Source organism: Narcine bancroftii, chromosome 8, assembly GCF_036971445.1.
Source record: "Narcine bancroftii isolate sNarBan1 chromosome 8, sNarBan1.hap1, whole genome shotgun sequence".
NCBI lineage: Eukaryota > Metazoa > Chordata > Chondrichthyes > Torpediniformes > Narcinidae > Narcine > Narcine bancroftii.
In genome coordinates, this window is record NC_091476.1 from 155,512,015 (window position 1) to 155,529,707 (window position 17,693).

A 17,693-nucleotide genomic window follows, 5' to 3' on the forward strand; every position below is an offset into this window, starting at 1 on the left:
ACACAACTTTTCCCAATCTTGGTTGTGTTAGGCATTCCTCATTCCTGCCCTGAACCTGCTGGAAACCCTGCCCTTTTGCTCCCCTTTGCTTGTTGTTACAAAACAAACTCTTTGCAAACACAAGAGAATCATATTGCACTTTAAAACAATAATCCTTAAAGAGAAAGCAAACATGCTGTGTTTAAATCAATACATGTTCCATTTCTTTGGGGTGATTAAACAATATCTTCCTTACACGTGCACACACCCTCACAGGCACACATTTTATTTTTTTCTCTTATTCTTGAGGCAGATCACTGTCCAGCAAACCTCAGTCATTTTCAACACAGATTTGATTGACAACTCAGCAGATTTCTGACGCCAATACGGTTGTTCGCCAATTTAGTCCTGTCTCCACTGGTTTGCTTTCGTTTACACTAATCCCAAAAGGGGAACCTGGCTGGATCACACCTGAGCTAGTCACATCATTCTGCTCAGCGGGGCATGATAGGAAATAGGAGGAAAAGTAGATCACATGACCCTTCAAGCCTGCACTGCCATTTATTAAGACCACGGCTGAACTTTATCCACAGCCTCATTTTTCTACACTATCCCCATATTCCTTGATTCCTTTAATATCCAGAAATCTATCAATCTCTGTTTCAAACCTTGTTATCAACCTGTTGCATTAATCTTTCAATCTTGTCACCAATTCTTCCTTACTTCATCACTTAATCCCATCATAGATTGATGAAAAGAGTCTAAAAAAACCTGCACCTTTCTCTGCTTTTTTTTCTTGATAGTAGCTCATTCCTGGTCTTTGCTTTTCCAGGTCCTCTTCTTGATCGCTGGAGCTGTGTGTGTCTTGTTCCTTTTTTAAAAGTTCCTGGTTTTTTTTTTAAATGTGCTCTTTCCTCTATGTTGGCGGCCATTGTCGGCTTCACCTCTCTCCCTTGTATATTACCTTGCGGACAGCTCCAGAATCCTTTCTTATGATTGGCCCCTCTTCTTTTCCGTGCTCCGTTTCTTGTATTACAGTGATGGCTTTATCTTTCTTTGATGGCTTGTTGATCTCTTCTGTATATCTTTTTTTTTATGTCATTTTTTCTCAACTTTTTTGAGGAGAGCAGGGATTACCAGTCTAACCCCATGTCATCATGTGGCACGCCTCCCCCCTCCAAAAAAAAACACACTTGAGTAGTCACAAACACCTGTGAAGCCAAATGTCCCAAACATTATGGTGCCCTGAAATGTGGGGACTATGTATAAAAAAAGTGTTGTAATTTCTACATGGTCAAACCAAAATGTGTCCAAATACCTTTGAATAAAATCTGTAATCTGTACTTTAATTACATATGAATTGTTTGATTACAAATTTAAAACTGTGGAGCACAAGGGGCAAATAAAGTACAAAAGTATCTTTGTCCTAAGCATTATTTAGGGTACTGTATATTCGTTTTTTAGATAAAAAGACTGAAGTTTATCAATATTCCAGGTTCAGTTTCATTAAGGCTCTCAGAAATTACAGTAAGACATCTTTACTTATGTACTCAAATACTCTTTTAATTAAGGCCAACATACCATTTGCCTGCCCAACAGCTTGCTGTACCTGCATGACAGCTTGCAGCCTCTTGTGTACAAGGACACAAAGTCCAATTAAAAATAAACATCTCTCACCATTTAAAAAAATTCTGCTGTGTTTTCCACATTACGTTTTATCTGGCACCTTCTCGCCTACTCATTTGTTTATATCTATTTGCAGCATCTTTAATCCTCTTGCCCACTCCAATCTGGGAATGACACGATAGAGTGAAAAAGTAGTGCAGTCACATTCCTCTTCTCCAGCAGACTTTCAAAATGGAATTAATAAACACAGATGCAAGAGATGGCTGGTAATAACCATATACATTAAAGAGGATGCTCAAGTTGCTGAAGACCAGGGATTCAAGTCTGTGTCAAGGATTTTGTGATGAAGCCGTGAATTGTTAGTGAATTAGCATGTGCGTGTACACAATACATTGAAGAAAGTACAATGGAAGTGGGATCATGGTGGCTGAGATTGGGATAAAGAGACTTGTGTTTTTAAAATAAATGATTTTTTTTAAAAAAGTCGAGGATGTGCCGCAAAGCTTTACAGCTGATGACATACAAGAGTAGAAATTTAAATTTGGTTAGATCCCACTGACAAGGGGATTAATGAACAGAATTCCCAATATTGGATCATTATTGGACCAACATCATGGAATTTCAATTGAGTAGAAGTAATTTCATTGAAGAGCAGGATAGTTTCCCCAGGCATTCCAATTGCTGTGGAAAAAATGCCTACTTAATTGTGATATTGCAATTCTTTATCAGCCTCCTAAAGCAACGAGCAAGATTGTTCAACCCACTCCCAGTGTCTCTGACCTCCATCTCAGCAGATCCGAAGGCTTGACATCTACCTCCTCCATTCCTGAGAGCAAACCAACCCAAAATGTCCCTGTGTTGAAGCAGTGAACTGCTGAGTACTCCACCACTGGCATTGATAAAAATAAATTAGTGAAGCAAAACACACCATGGACACAAGTTAGAGGTAGCATGACAAAGGGCCAAGGCCTGAAACGCTGGTTACTCTTTGCTTCCTATGGATGCTGCATGACCTGCCGAGTTTCTCCAGTACGTTTGTGTATTGCAAAAGTCTGGAGCTTTATTATTGGGAATACTAAACTGCTGGGGATTGAGAACTGGTTAATAGATGAACAAGGAATATGAAAATAATGACTGTGTCAGACTGGCAGCCTCTGAATATTGGGGTACCATAGAGATGACCCCAACTATTCATGATGTATCGGGGACTAAATGTAACATGGAAGTTTGTTGCTGATGTGAAGCTGTGGGAATGTGAGCAGTGACGAAGTAAAAAAGCTTCAATGGGAATATAGACAGAGTGAACAAATGGGCCTCAATGCAGCAGATGTGGAAAACATTAGGCTATTCATTTCAGTCAGATAAACAGAAATGCTGAAGATTTAAAAAATAATGAAAGAATGGGGAAAGTTGATGCTCAAAGGAAGCCAAGCATCCTACAAGTTTATGAAAGTTACCACATGCAACAGGCACTAAGGAAGGCCAAATGATGATTCTGCTCAATCATCTTAATTATTTTCCAAGTTTCTAGAATTCAAATCTTTAACTATTGATTCTGCCATTTCCCAACTACCAATGCAAGATTAACAGTTCCATTCTCGCCTGTTTACATTCCCCCTCCCTCTAAAGTAAAAGGGTCACATGTGCTACCTTCCGATCTGCAGGAAGAATTCCAGAATCTGTAGAATTTTGAAAGGTGATAAATGGAATATTCACTATGACATATTTCAAAGCTCTGAGTTGTTGATTATTTTGCCTTTAGATCTTTAAATTAATCAGGCTCATTAACTTCTTCAGTTGTTTTATTTAACCAATGCTAATTTCTTTTAATTCCTCATTTGCATCCAGTGCTTTCAGGAGGGTTTCTCTTTCTCCAAGAAACAGACAACAAGGTTTTTTTAAAAAAAAAACGTCATTTCCTTATTTCCTACTATATATTTTCCCATCTCTATTCATGAGAACCACTTCAGCCCTTTCAAATCTCCTACAGTCATAACCTGGGTGTTATGGTGCACAAGGCCTTAATGAGGGAACACCTTGAGATGCATCTTGATGTAATCACAAAGAAGGCTCACCAGTGACTTTGTGAGGTGTCTGAAGAGATTCAGTACGTCATTGAAAACTCTCAAAAACTTCTGTAGGTCTTCTGTGGAGAGCATTCTGGCTGGTTGCATCACTACCTGGTATAGAGGCACCAATTCTCAGGACAAAAATAAACTCCATAGGTTTGTTAACTTAGCCTGCGACATCACTCCATCAAGGACATCTACATGAGGCAGTGTCGTAAAAAAGTAGCGTCTCTCCTCAAAGACCCCCACCACCCAGGCCACACCCTCTTCACTCTGCTACCATCGGGAAAAAGGTACAGGAGCCTAAAGGTGAGCACTCAGCAGTACAAGGACAGCTTCTTCCCCGCTGCGATCAGATTCCTGAATAGTTAATAAACCAAAGACACTGCCTTACCTTTCATGCAATCCTACTTAAACTTATTTTATTTCTAGTAATGCTGTAAGATGGTTATAATATGAATGTTTGCACTAAGATGCTGCTGCAAAGCCCCGAATTCTGATTCTGAATTGTGAAGTTTTGATCTAATCTGAGGAAGGACATTCTTGCTGTTGATGGAGTGGAGTGAAGATTCACCAGACTGATTCCAGTGATGCAACGACTGACATATTAAGGAATGCAGGAATTTAGATAAACGAGAGGGGATCTGTAGAAACATAGGAAATTCTGACAAGTCTAAACAGTTAGATGCATGTCATTTCTCTCTTTTGAGTACAGATTTTTGCACTACCACTAGGTAGAAATTCTGCCTGGCCTGCAGGAAAAAAAGAATCTCAGGGTTGTATGTGATGTCAGGTATGTATTTTGACAATAAATCTGAACTTTGACTTTTTAATGTTCCTGATGTTGGGGAGGTCCAGAACAAGGGTTTGCAGTTTAAGGGTAATGGGTAAGTCATTAGACTGAGATGAGAATAAACTTTTTTAAAAAACTTGTGGTATTCCCTACCATAGAAAGTCATTGAAGCCAGTTCATTAAATATATTAAAATGGGGAGTTGGATGTGGCCCTTATGGCTAAAGGGATCAAGAGAAAGTAGCAAAATGGTAGTGAAATTGTATGATTGTATTCAATTGTGGAGCAGGTTTGAAGAATTGAATGGGCTTCTCAAGATTGTACTTTCTCTTATTCTCTGTTTTCATTATTGCAGTATTATCTCTTATTTCTGTGTCCTCCCTCTCGACTACTAATTGAAGACCTATTGCTACATCTCAATCTGTTGGATCCCAGACGAGTTCCTCACTTTGTTACATCTCAAACTAGCAACAGAAAATGCAATTCAAAAGGGTTAAATTTTAACTTTATATTTATTAATGACTATTAATATATCTTAACCCAATTCACCCCACTCTAAATATCTATAACAAATATACAGATATCATATCTTTATAAACAGTGTGTATGTAAAAGAAAACCCCAGACCATTACACTCTGTGCCCAATATTCAAAAAGAGAAAAATCCCCCAAAACCCTAAGTCAGTCAGTCAAATAAGTCAGTTTAAATACACAGTTCATAGAATTCAATCTCAAAGCTCAATGTCTAAAATTCAGTTCTCTGAATGAATAACAAAAGGACGCTGCATTAACATTGGGGAAATGACTGATGTTGCATGGCCATAAGCTTACGAATCCTTTTTCAATGCTTCCTTGGTTTTCAAATTGTGGTTTTTAACCCTTCATTAACTTAGGAGGCATGTGCCTTTCACACAGCTCTCCAGTTGGTCTCCACTGCTCCAAATGCAGTTCTGTCTCCACAGCTCGACCCAGCTGCACAAGTCACACAGAGTTCCTAGGAGAATTCTGTCCTTTATGATGGAAGTCCACAGTCCAAAAGGTCCAGAACACTATAATCAAACTCCTACCATTTTACATGATAGAGGAATCAGGGGATATGGGGAGAAGGCAGGTTGGTGGAGTTAGGTCGTAAATTAGATCAGCCATGATCTTATTGAATGGCGGAGCAGGCTCGATGGGCCATTTTTGGCCTACTCCTGTTCCTACTTCCTATGTTCCTATTACCTGCTGCTTTGCTACATCCAAACTGATTCAAAATATATGGAATCAACATGGTTTTCCAATGTACTGATGCCGTCTCTTATTAACAGAACCATAATATATTTTTTGTGTCTTCTTTAATGTTGAATAATTTAAAATATTTAGCCCCTAGCACCGGCCACATATAGACAGGTATTTGTAATATACCTAAAGCTACTCATGTGGGCAATTCATTCCCCTCGTTCAAAGTTCAGATTTATTGTCAGAGCACATGCATGGCACCACATACAACCCAGAAATTCTTCTTCCTGCCATTGAGGCAGAATGACCACTTATTGGCAGTGCAAAAAAAAACTGTACATCATGTACACACGTAGACAAATAAAGAAATGTAAATTGACTATACAATACAATGTGTGGTGATACAACCATTGGACCGTCGGTGACTGCCTGTGCCCGTCCACACTCCTGCACTGCCTTCTGCAGTGGGCAACCCATTGTAGCCAATCACCGGCCCTACAAAAAGCTCTTGGGCTGGAGCAGAGCGCAGGGTGCCAGAAAGGATACAGAACCTTATGGGGGGGTGGGGGGGGGTTTAAGCTAATTAAAGCCTTTCGTTGCTTGTTTCTTCACACCGCAGTGCACCACCCATCTTTCTCTTGGCCACATCAAGTCCACTACGTGACCTGCTGAGCTTTTCCCACATTGTGACTTGACTTCAACCACTATGTCTACAGACATACTTCACTCCAGGCAAAGCCACTCCTCAGACTACGACGTCCAAGGCAGGCCCCGCCCCCTCCATGACGTAAGAGCCCCGCCCACTCAGTGACGTACGGGATCCTCGGCCAGCCCTGCTCCTTCCGTGACGTCCGGGCCCCTCGGCCAGCCCCGCCCCTCCGTGACGTAGGAGCCCCTCAACCAGCAGTGGCCGCTGTGCGCTGCCCTCCCGACGTCGGCTCCGCCAGGTCCATGCTCACAACCCAGCCCCCGGAGCAGCGATGGTGAAGCTCAGAGACAAGGTCGCCGCTAAAAGCGCCACGCGAAGCAGCCCCGTGGCGAACGTCGTGAAGACCGAGAAAGAGGGGGAGCCGGTGTCCCGGGCCGTGACTCCCAGCAGCAGGGTTGAGTTTGCCGAAGCCCGGCGGAGACTTCTGGAGCTGGAGCGACGGCAGCGCCGGGTCCGGGAGCTGGAGGTCGGCTTGCAGCAGCTGCACGACATGTTGGTCCGGGCCGAGCAGGAGGCGGTGGAACACGGGGAGCTGGTCAACCGGATCCGGATCAGGGCTCAACAGGGAGAGGTGGGACTCACCGCCCGCAGCCAGAGTATCAAAAGCCGCCTCAAATGTAGGGGACACCGGGCGCCCTTCCTAGTCGCTGCTGCCTTCGGGCTCCGCGGCTGCGTTCCCTGGGCCAGTAAGTGAAGAGATGGGCTGAGTGGTCTGCGGCATTATTCTTTGGGTCCGAATCGTATCGACGTTCAGAATGTAAATTAAAATAAAAATCTATTTAACGCAGTAACTTTGAGGTAGTGTCTTGTCTGTATCTAACCTGAGAGTGATGGGAGGCTAAGGATCATGTGAATTAAGTGTGGATTGGAAGCTTTTTTTGTTTCAGCCATTAATAAAGGGGCAGGAGACGGGAATTGACGCAGTGCACCCTCACTTAAGCTCACCTCCAGCTTCCATCAGCTTGTGTGCTTGTTCCTGAAGCTTCTCTCGGCACCTGCATAACACTTGTTTTTCCAAATTGATCATATGCTCATCACGAGTCAATTCCCCCATCACATCGATCTCTGCCTGTGTGGTTAGGTACGAGTACGAGTCCTGAGCTCTAATTATATATTCATAATTGTCGAAACCTCTATATCTACACCTTACTATGGGAAGAGCATCTTTATACTTGTGGAACACCATTTGTCTTAATGGATGCAATTCTTTTCTTTCATCTTTATCATTTTACAGAAATCTGGTTGCCACATTTTTGGAGAAAGTTTCAGCTGTACAGCATTTTGCAACCTCTCAGGTCTGTGACATTTCATGAAATGCAAGTAACACCATTTAGGAAGTTGTCGCAAACAGCTTCTCAACACATATCCCTGCATGTATACACTTGCTTCAGTACAGTTCTTTGTGAAGACCACAGTGGATCTATCATAGTTGGAATTTAAAAAAAATTGAAAATTTAATTACCTCCAAAGTAAAATGCAATTCAAGTTACTGCTGAATCTTATCATAATTTCTACATTTATTATGAAACCTGAGAATATATGATCTAGATGCATATTCTGAAATGGAGTGTCTCAGATACAAGCGATGGGCTGGGTTTTCTTCTGAGTGGAGGAGGTTGCAGGGATCATAGGAAACTTGTATAGTGAACATTCTAAAAGCTCAGGGCATTGTTTCAGGGGAACTGGTAAGAGGTTTAAAGGGGGTTTGAGGAAGAATTAAATGTGGCAGATTTTTGAATAATAGAAGAATTTTATGGTAAGTGGAACTGAGTCCCTTGACAGATTAGCCATGATTTTATTGAATGGTGGAGTAGACTTGATGTGCCAGATGGCCTACTCCTCCTATTCTTTTCACTCAGTGGTGGTTTGGAATCTAAGTATTATCTGAATGAGGGCTCTTGTGAAGTCTGATTTGTTTTTATGAAACAAATGTCCTTTTCCCATGGGATTATGTTGAGATTAATTCCAATGTAATATTTAAAGGATCCTAGTGAGTTTGCATACCTACACAAAGGTTTACATGATACCTTAGTTGTTATTTCTAATGATTCATGCAGACTGTGAAACAAGAGTTCTTCTTGCCCATTATTAAACATGGAAAAAATAACTAAAAATATCCAAGTCAAATCATTCTCCACCAGTTTTATCTGCACACTACATGTTAATCACATCTCTCAATGCGTTCCCATCATTTTGCTCTTCTCTAGCTTGAGAACAAATTCACAATCCTCCAACTTAAAGCAAGAATAATGTCAACAGAGCCAAACTGAGATGAGTGGTCAAAAAAAGTTGAGCCAATTTCTCATTTCCTTACAAGGTCTGAATGGCCTAACAAGTCTGTCAGCTTCGATTCCTCCACTTCACTACAACCTACAATTACATGCCCATCAACTCCACTTTAATTCTGTCACCCAGCTAGTTACATAAGAGCCAATTTACAGTATGCAATTAACCAACTAACATAGAAGGAAAGTTTCCTCCAGGTGGGGGGGGGGGGGGGGTCACATGGAAAATATGCAGACCTCACGGGTCACATCTGAACACTGATCCCTGAAACTGTATGGCAACAGCTTGTCTGCTGTGCCCTTGCCCTGTCCTGAATTGTGCAACTTGCTGAGCCAGGAGTGAAATTTCATTATTTGTGACCAAAATGCTAGGGTTTCTGTTTTTTTTATTGCACTGATGAAAATTAGGAGTAACGATTTTGTTGAAACTTGTCCCTTTACAAGTAGGAATTACAGTAAAACCAACACTCTGCTAAATTGGCCATTTAATGCTGGCAAAACTCAGCTGTGGAGTAACAAATTCATTTTACAGTTAGCAGCTTCCCACGGGCAATTCATCATCAAAACGCAGACAAGAACAGGAGCCTACTGTGTGAGGTTAAGCATATAATTGGCACCAAATATTTGGGTTGGTGGAGGTGCAATTACCGACCCAATCTCACCACAATGATCGAGCCAATAACCCACTGCCACTCTTGATACACCAGATCAGTGGTTCTCAACCTTTATTTTCCACTCATATACCACCTTAAGTAATCCCTTACTAACACAGAGTGGTATGTGAGTGGGGGAAAAAAAAAAGGTTGTAAACCACTGGTCTATAGTGACCAATCCCACTTTCAGATCAAGACTCTCAAATAACTGCAAATGATAAACAAAGGACCCAGGCAGGATTTTACACAGAAAAATTCCAATGCATAAAAATTATACTTTTTAAACAATTCAACAACGTAGTCACAAACATAATGGCTGATGGTTAACTAATGGTTCTGGCAACAACACAATCATTACCGGCTCCTCAAAGAACTATGGGACTCCTCTTGGTCAAATACTAACCCAACAGCTCCTAAGGAGAATCTCAAGAAACATGTTAAATAATTAAGCAGTTCATCCTGTGATTTTGATCAATTAGTTTGTGACTAATTATCCAGAAAAGTAATTACTGGGGCAGTAACTGCAAATAATCAGTGACAAAACCCATTCTGTTTCATTGTGCAGACGGTGGGAAAGGAACCAGTAATTCCTTCCACTCTCACGCAAGTAGCAAATTAGTGACCTTCAAATTACATTGATGAGCATGCGAGGCAACATGAAGTGAACCAGTTTGCAATCATCATTAAGTGTAATCTGACAAGACTTGCCTTGCAGCAAAACAGCCTCAACGTGTGATGAATTTGCTTCTGCAGAGTGTGATGGGGGTCATTATATTAATCAGCCTCAATATTTTGCATTCACTGAGCACAAACACTGAGCGCAAACACTGAAATAATCAAATCGTGAACACCGGATGCATACTATTTTGTGTCTTCCACTATTCATCCATTGAAAAGTGCCCTTGTATTGAGAAACCTACACCAAAACAGTGCCTTGTCATGTCCTTATTACCATCTTTGTGACTAAAATCCTAAATTTGTGTGTAATCTTTTCATTTACTTCTGCTTTTATAGCTCTCCAAGAGGCAGGATATCTTTTCAGTGTTAGATCTCAGCACAAGTTTCAGAAGCAGAAGGATAGTTTGTGAAGTAACTCCAGCAAGCTTGTCATGCACTCCATTCAACATGGTAACAAAATAGCTATCTACATAGCTTGCTGACTTCTTCATACACACTCATGCCAGCGAGCACTTCACACCGGCTATTTCTGCCAGAAGTGAACCTTTCTCCTCTATCTCACTCTAATCAACTTCCAATTAAATACCCAATAGACTTTTCTCCACTTAATAAAAGATTATGAATTAGAATGAGACGTGATGATTGCTCCCCTCCCTGCTCCATCATCAACAGTTGCTGCATTTATCTAAAGCTGGTCACACAATATTTAAATAAGCACATACATTGCAACAATTCATCCAATGGTGCAGACAGCAAAAAGAAACCAAAACACAATAAATCCACATTGCATATTCTTGCTAAGATTTCTCTCAAAGGTAAGCTCCTGACAGGTCTAAGATCTGGCTGTGCAATACTATCTTCAGGAAACCTTATTAGGTGCATTTGAAAAAAGGATCACTCCATGGACTGGAAAGCAAATGGTAATCACAGAATCAGTGATTGATGACAGGCAGTGAAGGCAAAAGGGTAAAACAGCCAGGAAGGGACAGCATGAATGGTCACAGGAGAGAGTGAGAGAGAAAGAAAAAGATGGGAGTAATGAACAGACCAAACGCACAGGATGTATATGGGAAAGAGGAGAGAGAGGGGAAGGAGTGAAATGAACAGACTAAGAGCATGGGATGTATTTGGAAAGAAACCCACCCCGACTGTTCGCAGGCTGTGTTCCGAGGTATTCCTGAATCAGTCTTGATACTATTCCAGTCATTTTCAATCTCACAGTAAAACAGAATTTGATTGCTTCCCATGACACTATCAATATGGGCAGTGCACCAAGATTCAATTTTTCAGACACTTCATTACATATCTTGGACACACTATAATCGGACAGAGGTGGACATAAGAGCCATAGTGTATTATTTAAGGAGCTGATCAAGAACCCTCTACGTGCTGCAATGAAAACTACCTCAGGAAATATTGACTCAAACTGTTGACCAAAGTATTTGCTTTACCACAGTATTACTGTCTTGTTTGTTGCTGATGGACTGTCACAATAGAGGGACTGAATGTGAGAGAAGAGAAAGCATTTATACAAACTGAAAGCAGCATCTAATCAATTTACAAAAAGTCTGCTTATCAAACGTTCCTTTCTCAGTCACCAGAAACAAGTTGTCTCCTGCATGTGTGTCAGATCAAGTTTGACCCAGTTAGCTGTTCACTATAGGACTTCAACATTGTTGAAGCTTCTGCAGACTGGTATAGGGTCCATCTATACGAGAGTGTGATAGACATTGGAAAAGATGCAAACCCTATTGTTGCTTCTTGAACATGGCTTATGCGTAGCTGAGGACAGTGTAGTGTTTCAGCCACAGACACTAAACTGATGATTGCTTGCTGGTCTGTCCCAAGTACGCAATTCTTCAAATTGCTTCTTAACTCGGCCGACATTGCACCTGACCTTCGGAGTTTTCCTCGTCATCTGAGGCCATCCCACTATTGGTCAGTCCAGTGATCCTGTAGCCCATATTTAAAAGCATTACTTCCAGGGGGTCAGCATTCATTCTTCGTTGGTTTGCTTGAGAAGCTCCTTCCATGTCCTCAATTACTCTTTCATTTTGATCTTCACTCTGGAAAAGGACACAGTTACTATGCATTAGATCTACTCTAGACTAACACACAGCTTCTTGTTTTGGACCAATGCGATGGATCAATAATAGATAGCAACATAGTGGTGGATTTCTCCTTCTCAAGTTGCAAGATTGGGGGCCTGAGCAGCTCAAGCTGCAGATACTTCCCAGACCAACTACATTAATACCAAGTGTCGGAAAGGACACATTCCTCCTTGTGTTACTGTTTTCATATTGAAGTGGATTTAAAATTTGTACAACCGACATATAAAAATCAGTAAGTCGTTTTCTGCCTTGACATCAAATTTGCACTTGAATTTGCTCTTTCTCCCTGAATAACCTGTGCTTATTTATCCCCAGCTTCCTTATTTAAACATTTCATTTAAAGTCAGGAGTTCAAATCAGGCCCAAACTACAAAGAATTTAATCAAAATCAACTGTTATACAGGTTAAAATCTAAAAATTTTGGTTTTAGTTGAATAAAAGGTATATTTTCAGTTTGACCCATATAATTCTTTCACTGAATCCCAGCAACATCAAGTCTCTGTGTCAAGTCCCAAATGTTCTCAGCATGCCTTGTTTACAGCTTGAAAACTTCTAATTTATGTTAAATAGGGCAAAATTGGAAAGGATGATGGTTTGCATCTAATTTCTTTAAAACAAAGAATCTGTAGCCCAGGAACTGGCTTTTTACGCTAACTGGAATGTGTTTGTATTATGTTCCCTCCCATCTCACCCAATCATAATAACTTTCTATTCCTTTCTTTTAAGTGCAACTGCATGGCTTCATTCATTTATTCATGATTCTAAACTTACTCTGGAAAAATGCCTCCCAAGAATTATCATAAAAGTTATTGATGAGTTTTTATATCCCTTAGTTCTGGACCTTCACAAATACACACACTAACTTTTAGAACTGATTGGGCAAATAATTTTTGGTTCCCTCTGTTGATGTTGGTTGGGCTAATGTTCAGTTGGCAGGCGGCTCTCACTGTGTTTGCTATTGTGAATTGTTAGGTAAGTTTTGTGCTTTGAGGCCAATTTGTGGCTAATTCCCGATCCTTGGAGAATCCAACACTATCTTCCAATGGTGAATTAACCAGTTGGTATTCATTCCCCACCTTCCCCCCACACTTGGAATCATTCAGGACCTCAGCCACTTTGCATTTGTACCTCTGGTCTTGGACTCCAGAGACGAACCACAGGATCAATGCCACTTGTTGCGAGGAAGCAGTGCCTTGGGTGAGGTTGCAGGCAGTTTACAATCGACTCGTCGCCCTGCAGAACACGAACAAGGTTTGTCGTCTCTTTCTCCCAGATGAAAAAGGATCCATCGTCGGAACCGCTGACAATGTACTGACCATTACTGAAAGGAAAGATGAACCATTTGCCACAAGAAGAGGGAGTCATTTCAGTCATAGTCAAAACATTTTCCACCACCTCTGTACAAAGAATTCAATCAAATTTGATTAGCCAGGATCTGCTCTTGACAAAACTTTATCAGCTCTCTCTGATTGAGTCCCTGTTTTTCTGAGTGTTCATAATCCCCCTCCCTTCATTTTATTCCAGTATCTTCCTTGCCACTGTGTTAGGCTCATGTCTACAGTTATCTGGCCTTTTCTGGTTGATATTCTTGAAAAGGAGGACCATGCATGGTATCATTCAATCATCTGGCACCTCACTTGTGTTCAGTGAAGATTTAAAAATTTTGGCCAAGATGCCACCAATATTTTCCCTTGCTTCCCTCATTCCATCTGCTCCTTGGAATTCATACATTTTTAAGACTGCCAAGGCATCAAGCAACTCTTTTTTTTATCTATGGAGATCTCTATTTGACCTTCACCTTACACTTCAGTCAATTCTCCAACTACAACGTCATCCTATTTCATGTAAAATATTCATTTAGGACCTCACCAATAGCCTCAGGTTCCAAGCACAAATTGCCCGTGGTCCCCAATAGTCTCTACTTCTTCCCTCTTCTTAACAAATTTAGAGAATGGCTTTGGAGATACCGTTACCCTGTCTGCTGGTGATTCTGAGTGACCCCTCTTAGTCTTCTTAATTTTGTTTTCAAGCACCTCCCTACAATGTTTATACTCTTAAAAAGCATCTTTATCACGAGTTCCTCACACCTGGCAGTTGCTTCCTTTCTCATTTTATCTAATCTCAATATTCATCAATATCAGAGTCTCTTATACTTGTTACTCCTGACATTTCCTTACAGAAATGCATTGGCATTGAACTCTTGCTATTTCTTCCTACTGTGGAATTATAGTCTTCCTACTGTGCAAATATAGACTTACCTGCAAGTAGATGTTTCAATCAACCTTTGCCAGGCCCTCCCTTATGTTAATGATCTTCATTACTCATCCATCTCTATCCTTTTCCAGAATCACTTTAAAATGTTCAGAGTTAACAATCTCCAAAATGTTCCCCTTCAAACATTCCCTCCACTTGACCAGCAACATTCCCCAAAATACGGTTATGTTGCTCCTTCTATCTACATTTTGCATTGAAAAGATCTCCTAGCCACAACTAAAAAATCCCCCACCCCAAGCCTTTCTCAGTTAATATTTGGGAAGATTACCCTATTTTTATTGCACCTCTTTCTTATCTGCCTACATTGTGTCCTCTATCTCCTATTGACTGTTTGGAGGTCTGGAATGCATCTCAAACACATGTTTTATTTCTAATCTCTACCCATATTGTTTCATTTGAGAAGCTTTTGAGGATATTCTCCCTCAATACTGAAGTAATGCAAGCTTTAACTAACAATGCAATACCTCCTCCCTTTTATATAGATTTTCCTAAAACCAACAGGTTCATCAATTTGTCCATGAGGTCAAGGTAGAACCACAAACAGTGGTGGAACAGTTAGTTTAGAGCAGTGATTCTCAATCTTTTCCTGCCACTCACACACCACCTTAAGTAATTCCTTACACACTACAGACCACCTATGAAAATTACTTGTGTGCAAGTAGCAAAAATGACATTTGTAGTGACCCGAGGATCACAAGGTGGAAGAGTTTACTGATACATGGAAGAATTTGAAAGCAAACACGAGAATACAAAAAATGTAAAAAGAGACTGGCTTTTCAGGAACCAACAAAGTGAACAAAAGAGGCATGCAAGTTTGGTTTCAAGTAACAGATTAGACAATCTTAGATTATAGAAGTGAGAATATAGATAAAATAGTAATAGGCGAGTCAACTCCTGAGGTAATGAGACAATGGATAAAATGGGTAAGCCAAATCACAGGGAGGGACACATACAGTGCTAAAGAGTAACCCTCAGGATAAAAATCGCAAATGTTACCATATTTACTTAGATTAGACTTTTAACTTCTGTTTGGAATATAACAGATCAACAATATTGGAACATTTTACAAAATAGTGTAGAGTGGTAGCTGTTTGAAACGACATTTTGCTGTAATTTAGTACCCATATGGTTCCTTTTTGCAAACTATAAAATTACCTTCCAAAAAAGTTGGCTTCTTTGATGTCAGTGGTGGTATTGCAATGCCCACAATAGCGGGATTTATAATCATAACCTCGTTCTCTCAGAATCACCTCATCATCAGAGATGGAATCTTTCCTGCCACTTGATCGGATACGGATTGGGGTTGTAGTTCCTGTTTTTTTCTCATCAGCTACAAAAATGGAGAGAAAGAAGTTCAAATAAAAGTGGAGATTCCTCATTGTTGGAGTCAGAGGCCCCATGGCCCACCAAATCCACAACAACCACCTATTTAGGTTAATCACATTAGAACGTAGAATGCTACAGCACAGTACAGGCTCTTCAATGTTGTGCTGACTTATATATTCCTAAAAAAAAGCACTAAACCCTCCCTACCCTGTAACTTTCCACTTTTCCTTCATCCATGTGCCTAAGAGTATCTGAAATTCCCCCAATGTTTCAGCCTCCACTTCCATCCCTAGCAATGCATTCCAGGCACCCAAAACCCACTGCATAAAAAAAAACTTACCCCTGATGTCTCTCCTAAACTTCCCTTCCTTCACTTTGTACATGTCCTCTGGTGTTTGCTATTCCTGCCCTAGGAAACAGACACTTTTCTGTCCATCCTATCTTTGCCTCTCATAATCCTATAGACTTCTATCAAGTCTCCTCGCATCCTTCTATTTTCCAAAGAGAAAAGTCCCAGCTCTGCTAACCTTGCCTCAAATATTTTTTTTCCAATCTATGTAACATCCTGGTAAATCACCTCTGCACCCTCTCCATAGCTTCCACATCCTTCCTATAATGAGGTGACCAGAACTGAACACAATTCTCTAAGAGATTTACCATAGGCCTTCTTAACTATCTTATCAACCTGTGGAGTGACCTTGAGGGATGTATGGATTTGAACCACAAGGTGCCTCTGTTCATCCACACTCAGCCTTCTGTCCTTCCAAAATGCATTGCATCACACTTATCCTGATTGAACTCCATCTGCCACTTTTCCACCCATCTCCACATCCTGTCTATATCCTCTCGTAACCTCTGACAACCTTCAGCTCCATTCACAAGTCCATCCTGCATGTCACCTGCAAACTTACTGACCCATCCTTCCACCTCTTCATTCAGGTAATTTATATATAAAAAATATATATACTTTACCGGTGATTACGAGAGCAAAGGTCCCAGAACAGATCCCTGCAGCACTCCACTAGTCACCGACATCCAGGCAGAATACTTTCCTTCCACTACTATTCTGCTTTCTTCCTGTAAGCTATTATTTTTATCCACACAGCCAAGGTTCCACTGATCCTGTGCCTCATGACTTTCTGGATGAGTCTCTCATGGTGGAGATGCTTTGCTAAAATCCATGTAGACCACATCTATCACCCTACCCTCATCAATTTTTTTTTTTGTTACTTCCTCAAAAGACTCAATTAGGCTCGTGAGACATGACCTTCCCTTCACAAAGCCATGCTGACTATTCTTAAGTAGACTGTACTTCTCCAAATGCTCATAGATTCTATCCTTAAGAATCCTCTCCATTAGTTTGCACACCACTGATGTAAGAATCACCAGTCTATGGTTCCCAGGATTCTCCCTATTACTTTTTTAAACAAGGGGACTACATTTACCATTCTCCAATCTTCCGGCATGTCCCTTGCAGCCAAAGAGGATTCGAAGATCACAGCTACTGCCCCAGCTATCTCTTCTCTCATTTCCCACAGCAGCCTGGGATATATCATGCCCGGCCCCAGGGGCATCAATCTTATTGTTTTTAAGAAGATCCAACACTTCCACTTCCTTAATCTCCACATGGTGCTGTTCTATTCTGATCTCACACTTATCAAAGCCCCTTTCTCTTGTGAATACTGAAGCAAAGTATTCAGTTATGACCTCCCCAACCTCCTTTGTCTCCAGGCACATGTTGCCTCCTTTATCCTTTAGAGGCCCCACCTTCATACTCATCATCCCTCTATTCTTCGCATATACATAGAACCCTATCTTGGGGTTCTCCTTAATCATCCATGCCAAGGCCTTCTCATGCCCCCTTCGAACTCTCTTGTTGTCCTTTTTTAATCTCCTTCCTGGCTACATATTCTTCTCATGAGCCCTTCCTATTTCCTATGCCTCTTTCTTTCTTTTGACTAGTTGCCTCA

General features: G+C 40.9%; 1 protein-coding gene across 1 annotated transcript in view; it reads right to left on the minus strand.

Moving 5' to 3' along the window:
• Positions 1 to 8,518: 8,518 nt before the first annotated feature.
• wdtc1 (WD and tetratricopeptide repeats 1) overlaps positions 8,519 to 17,693 on the minus strand; it is a 61,306-nt gene continuing 52,131 nt past the window's right edge. Inside the window, exons 14-16 of the mRNA XM_069895510.1 lie at positions 15,553 to 15,727; positions 13,252 to 13,444; positions 8,519 to 12,078 (exon numbers count right to left, since the gene is read on the minus strand). Of these exons, the coding sequence (XP_069751611.1) occupies positions 11,884 to 12,078; positions 13,252 to 13,444; positions 15,553 to 15,727 (563 nt within the window). The 3' untranslated portion in view covers positions 8,519 to 11,883. The remainder of the gene's footprint in view (positions 12,079 to 13,251; positions 13,445 to 15,552; positions 15,728 to 17,693) is intronic.